The following is a 6,367-nucleotide window of genomic DNA, read 5'->3' as shown; positions in this document are numbered from 1 at the left end:
CATGGGGGTGAAGGAGAAGTCCTATGGGGTGGAGGTGGGGGGCATGGGAGGGTTCCTATGGGTTCCTATGGGGTTTCCTATGGGGTCCCTATGGGTTTCTATGGAGTCTCTATGGGTCTCTCTGGTTCCCTATGGGTTCCTATGTGTCTCTATGTGTCTCTATGTGTCTCTATAGGTCCCTATGGTCTCTATGGTTCCCTATGGGTCCCTATGGGGTCTCTATGTGTCTCTATGTCTCTCTATGGTCTCTATGTGTCCCTATGGGGTCTCACTGGTGTCTCTCTGTTCCCAGACCCCCCCCTCAGAGGAGCTGTCGCTCGGCTCCGGTCGGGTCATGGACACCTGCTGCAGATGGGACCTGATGGGAGACTGGAGGGGACGAGGGAGGAGGCGGGGCCAGGGAGTGAGTGAGGGGCGGGGCTTGAGGAGGGGGCGGGGCTTGAGGGAGACTGGAGGGGACGAGGGAGGAGGCGGGGCCAGGGAGTGAGGGGGGGGGGGGGGTTAGAGGAGGGGGCGGGGCTTGGGACGATGGGAGGGGCTTGGAGCAGGGGGCGGGGCTTGAGGGAGGAGGCGGGGCCAGGGAGTGAGTGAGGGGCGGGGCTTGGAAGGGGGCGGGGCTTGGGGATGGGAGGGGGCTTGGGGAGGGGCCAGGGAGTGAGTGAGGGGCGGGGCCTGGGAGGGGGCGGGGCCAGGGAGTGAGTGAGGGGCGGGGCCTGGGAGGGGGCGGGGCTTGGGGAGGGGGCGGGGCTTGGGGAGGGGGCGGGGCCAGGGAGTGAGTGAGGGGCGGGGCTTGGGGAGGGGGCGGGGCTTGGGGAGGGGGCGGGGCCAGGGAGTGAGTGAGGGGCGGGGCTTGGGGAGGGGGCGGGGCTTGGGGAGGAGGCGGGGCCAGGGAGTGAGGGGCGGGGCTTGGAGGAGGGGTCGGGGCCAGGGAATGAGTGAGGGGCGGGGCTTGGGGAGGGGGCGGGGCTTGGGGAGGGGCGGGGCCAGGGAGTGAGTGAGGGGCGGGGCTTGGGGAGGGGGCGGGGCTTGGGGAGGGGGCGGGGCCAGGGAGTGAGTGAGGGGCGGGGCGTGGGGAGGGGGCGGGGCTTGGGGATGGGGCGGGGCCAGGGAGTGAGTGAGGGGCGGGGCTTGGGGAGGGGGCGGGGCCAGTGAGTGAGGGGCGGGGCTTGGGGGCGGGGCTTGGTGAGGGGGCGGGGCCAGGGAGTGAGTGAGGGGCGGGGCTTGGTGAGGGGGCGGGGCCAGGGAGTGAGTGAGGGGCGGGGCTTGGGGAGGGGGCGGGGCTTGAGGGATGGGAGGGGCCAGTGAGTGAGCGAGGGGCGGGGCTTGTGGGGAGGGGGCGGGGCCGGGGCCAGGGAGTGGGTGAGGGGCGGGGCTTAGGGAGGGGGCGGGGCCATGGACTGAGTGAGGGGGCGGGGCTTGAGGGATGGGAGGGGCCAGGGTGTGAGTGAGGGGCGGGGCTTGGGGAGGGGGAGGGGGCGGGGCCAGGGAGTGAGTGAGGGCGGGGCTTGGGGAGGGGGCGGGGCTTGGGGAGGGGGCGGGGCCAGAGAGTGAGTGAGGGCGGGGCTTGGGGAGGGGGCGGGGCTTGGGGAGGGGGCGGGGCTTGGGGTGGGAGGGGCTTGAGTGGGGTGGGGAGGGCATGCGCGAGGGGGCGGGGCCAGGGAGTGAGCGTATTGGGGGGTATTGGGGTCAATGGGGGCATATTGGGGTCATTGAGGGGGTATTGGGGTCAATGGGGTGGTAATGGGGGTATTGGGGGGCTATTGGTGTAACTGGGGTGGTATTGGGCTCAATGGGGGGGGTATTGGGGGTAACTGGGAGGTATTGGGGGGCATTGGGGGTCAAGGGGAGGTCACTTGTGGGTCAGCCCCACATCTCCCTCCCCCAGCGCTGTTCAACCTCATCCCCGTTGGGCTCCGTGTCGTCGCCATCCAGGGCGCCAGAGCCGGGCGCTATGTGGCCATGAATGGGGCCGGGCTCGTGTACAGCTCCGTGAGTGACCCCATAGATCACATTGGGACACATGGATCCCCTATGTCTCTCTATGTGTCTCTATGGGGTCTCTATGGGGTCCCTATGTGTCCCTATGGGTCTCTATGTGTCTCTATGGTCTCTATGGTCTCTATGTGTCTCTATGTGTCTCTATAGTCTCTATGTGTCTCTATGTGTCTCTATGTGTCTCTATAGGGTCTCTATGTCTCTCTATGGTCTCTATGGTCTCTATGTGTCTCTATGTGTCTCTATAGGGTCTCTATGTGTCTCTATGGTCTCTATGTGTCTCTATGTGTCTCTATAGGGTCTCTATGTCTCTCTATGGTCTCTATGGTCTCTATGTGTCTCTATGTGTCTCTGTGTCTCTATGTGTCTCTATGTGTCTCTATGTGTCTCTATGTGTCTCTATGAGTCTCTATGGGTCTCTATGTGTCTCTATGGTCTCTATGGTCTCTATGTGTCTCTATGTGTCTCTATAGTCTCTATGTGTCTCTATGTGTCTCTATGTGTCTCTATAGGGTCTCTATGTCTCTCTATGGTCTCTATGGTCTCTATGTGTCTCTATGTGTCTCTATAGGGTCTCTATGTGTCTCTATGGTCTCTATGTGTCTCTATGTGTCTCTATAGGGTCTCTATGTCTCTCTATGGTCTCTATGGTCTCTATGTGTCTCTATGTGTCTCTGTGTCTCTATGTGTCTCTATGTGTCTCTATGTGTCTCTATGTGTCTCTATGAGTCTCTATGGGTCTCTATGTGTCTCTATGGTCTCTATGTGTCTCTATGGTCTCTATGTCTCTCTATGTGTCTCTATGTGTCTCTATGGTCTCTATGTGTCTCTATGTGTCTCTATGGTCTCTATGTGTCTCTATGTGTCTCTATGTGTCTCTATGTGTCTCTATGGTCTCCATGTGTCTCTATGGTCTTTATGTGTCTCTATGGTCTCTATGTGTCTCTATGGTCTCTATGTGTCTCTATGTGTCTCTATGTGTCTCTATGTGTCTCTGTGTGTCTGTATGGTCTCTATGTGTCTCTATGTGTCTGTATGGTCTCTATGTGTCTCTATGGTCTCTATGGGTCTCTATGTGTCTCTATGTGTCTCTATGGTCTCTATGTGTCTCTGTGTCTCTATGGTCTCTATGGTCTCTATGTGTCTCTATGTGTCTCTATGGTCTCTATGTCTCCCTATGGGGTCTCTATACATCTCTATAGGGTCTCTATGTATCTCTATGGGGTCTCTCTATCTGTCCCAGGTGCACTTCACCCCTGAGTGCCGCTTCAAGGAGGGTGTGTTTGACAGTTACCATGTGCTCTATGCCTCAGCCCTGTACAGGCAGCGCCGCTCGGGCCGCGCATGGTACCTGGGGCTGGACAGGCAGGGCCGCCCCATGGCCGGGCCCCGCGTGCGCAAGGACAAGGCGGCCGCGCACTTCCTGCCCCAGCTTATGGAGGGTATGGATCAATGGGGGTCAATGGGGATCAATGGAAGTCAATGGGGATCAATGGGGATCAATGGAAGTCAATGGGGGTCAATGGAAGTCAATGGAAGTCAATGGGGGTCAATGGGGATCAATGGGGGTCAATGGAAGTCAATGGGGATCAATGGGGATCAATGGGGGTCAATGGGGCTGGACAGGCAGGGCCGCCCCATGGCCGGGCCCCGCGTGCGCAAGGACAAGGCGGCCGCGCACTTCCTGCCCCAGCTTATGGAGGGTATGGATCAATGGGGGTCAATGGGGATCAATGGGGGTCAATGGGGGTCAATGGGGATCAATGGGCGTCAATGGAAGTCAATGGAAGTCAATGGGGATCAATGGTGATCAATGGGGGTTAATGGAAGTCAATGGGGATCAATGGGGATCAATGGTGATCAATGGGGGTCAATGGAAGTCAATGGAAGTCAATGGGGATCAATGGGGGTCAATGGAAGTCAATGGAAGTCAATGGGGATCAATGGAAGTGAATGGGGATCAATGGGGATCAATGTGGCTCAATGGGTTTCAATGGAAGTCAATGGAAGTCAATGGAAGTCAATGGGGATCAATGGGGGTCAATGGAAGTCAATGGGGATCAATGGAAGTCAATGGAAGTCAATGGGGATCAATGGGGATCAATGGGGGTCAATGGGGATCAATGGGGATCAATGGGGATCAATGGGGGTCAATGGGGCTGGACAGGCAGGGCCGCCCCATGGCCGGGCCCCGCGTGCGCAAGGACAAGGCAGCCGCGCACTTCCTGCCCCAGCTCATGGAGGGTATGGGGTGATGGGGGTCAATGGGGGGCAATGGAAGTCAATGGGGATCAATGGGAGTCAATGGGGATCAATGGAAGTCAATGATAGTCAATGGAAGTCAATGGGGATCAATGGGGCTCAATGGGGGTCAATGGAAGTCAATGGAAGTCAATGGAAGTCAATGGGGATCAATGGAAGTCAATGGAAGTCAATGGAAGTCAATGGGGATCAATGGGGATCAATGGGGATCAATGGGGGTCTATGGGGGTGGGGAGGGGGTTAATGGGGGGAATGGGGGTAATGGGTCAGGGTCATGGGTCAGGGTCAGGGGTCAGGGTCATGTATCAGGTCTATGGGTCTGGGTCATTGATCAGGGTCATGGGTCAGGGTCATAGGTCATGTGTCAGGGTTAAGGGTCATGACCCTTCACCCCCACAGTTGCTCTCTATCGGGAGCCATCTTTGCACGAGGTCGAAGAGCCCCCAGGGACCCCCCCCGAGGCCTCGAAGCCGACCTCTGACCTCTGACCTCCATCACGTGACCTCGGACCCCTGAACTGTGACCTCCGTGCTCATCACATGACCTCTGACCCCCATAATGTGACCTCTGACCCCCAAACTGTGACCTCCGTGCTCATCACATGACCTCTGACCCCTGTAATGTGACCTCTGACCCCCAAACTGTGACCTCCGTGCTCATCACATGACCTCTGACCCCCAAAATGTGATCTCTGACCCCCGAACTGTGACCTCCGTGCTCATCACGTGACCTCTGACCCCCACCCCCCATCTGTGGCCTCTGGGGCTGAACTGTGACCTCTGACCCCGCCTATAACCTCCGACCCGCGTCTGAGCCCGTCACGTGACCTCTGACCCCCCACCCACCACCTTTCGACCCCCAATCACGTGACCTCCGACCCACACCCGTGACCTCCGAGCCCACCGCTGACCTCTGACCCCCACTGTGACCTCCGACCCCCCATTACGTGACCTCCGACCCCATCTACGACCTCTCTGCACTGATCCCCTCCCCCCATTGGGCACGTGGGGACCCTGAGCCCCCCCCACGGCCCCTCCCCCTCCCCTTGGCCACGCCCCCTCCCATTGGCCACGCCCCCCGTGACCTTTTAATGACCCCGACACTGTGCAGCCCCTCCCCCCTCCCTCGCGCACCGAGAGCAATAAGAGCCCCTCCCCCCCCCCCCCCCCCGCGCGGGGCCACGCCCCCTCCCCCCCCCCCCCCCCCCCCCCCCCCCCCGCATGATTGGTCAGCTCCTTCCGGCCACGCCCCCTCACGTGGCTGAGGCCACGCCCCCTCCCCCCCGCCGGCCGGGCCCCGCCCCCATCAATAAACCAGTTTGTACCGGATGGGGTCGTTTATGGGTCACATGGGGCAGCTATGGGGCAGTTATGGGTCACTATGAGGCACATATGAGTCTGTATGGGACACATGGGTCACAATGGGGCAGTTGTGGGTCTCAATGGGGCAGATATGGGGCAGTTGTGGGTCTCAATGGGGCACAATGGGGCAGTTATGGGTCACTATGGGGCAGATATGGGTCACAATGGGGAGTTATGGGTCTGAATGGGGCAGTATGGGGCAGTTGTGGGTCACTATAGGGTAGTTGTGGGTCTCAATGGGGCAGTTGTGGGTCTCAATGGGGCAGTTGTGGGTCTCAATGGGGCAGTTATGGGTCTGTATGGGACACATATGGGTCTTAATGGGGCAGATATGGGGCAGTTGTGGGTCACAATGGGGCAGTTATGGGTCACAATGGGGCAGTTGTGGGTCTCAATGGGGCAGTTATGGGTCACAGTGGGGCAGTTGTGGGTCACAATAGGGCAGTTATGGGTCACAGTGGGGCAGTTATGGGTCACAATGGGGCAGTTATGGGTCTCAATGGGGCAGTTATGGGTCTGAATTAGGCAGTTATGGGTCACAATGGGGCACATATGGGTCACAATGGGGCAGTTGTGGGTCTGAATGGGGCAGTTATGGGTCACAATGGGGCAGTTGTGGGGCACAATGGGTCAGTTATGGGTCACAATGGGGCAGTTGTGGGTCAGAATGGGCAGTTATGGGTCTCAATGGGGCACATATGGGTCACAATGGGGCAGTTATGGGTCTCAATGGGGCAGTCATGGGTCTC

At 59.2% G+C, this 6,367-nt stretch overlaps 1 protein-coding gene across 2 annotated transcripts; it reads left to right on the top strand.

Annotated features, from left to right (window-relative positions):
* The first annotated feature begins 272 nt into the window (after window positions 1-272).
* LOC117438876 (fibroblast growth factor 11-like) lies at window positions 273-4,857 on the top strand. 2 transcript variants are annotated; one of them, XM_034074267.1, is made up of 5 exons: window positions 273-403; window positions 1,886-1,989; window positions 3,239-3,360; window positions 3,622-3,698; window positions 4,657-4,857. In XM_034074267.1, exons 1-5 carry the CDS (start codon window positions 352-354, stop codon window positions 4,743-4,745), a joined length of 444 nt encoding a protein of 147 aa, XP_033930158.1. In that variant the 5' UTR covers window positions 273-351; the 3' UTR covers window positions 4,746-4,857. The 2 variants fall into 2 exon arrangements, with proteins under 2 accessions (XP_033930158.1, XP_033930157.1); XM_034074266.1 differs by lacking the exon at window positions 3,622-3,698 and having other exon boundaries at window positions 3,239-3,437.
* The last annotated feature ends 1,510 nt before the right edge of the window (window positions 4,858-6,367 follow it).

This window comes from Melopsittacus undulatus, unplaced genomic scaffold (genome assembly GCF_012275295.1).
Source record: "Melopsittacus undulatus isolate bMelUnd1 unplaced genomic scaffold, bMelUnd1.mat.Z mat_scaffold_762_arrow_ctg1, whole genome shotgun sequence".
In the NCBI taxonomy this organism is placed as follows: Eukaryota; Metazoa; Chordata; class Aves; order Psittaciformes; family Psittaculidae; genus Melopsittacus; species Melopsittacus undulatus.
This window is presented reverse-complemented; position numbering and strand designations above follow the sequence as displayed.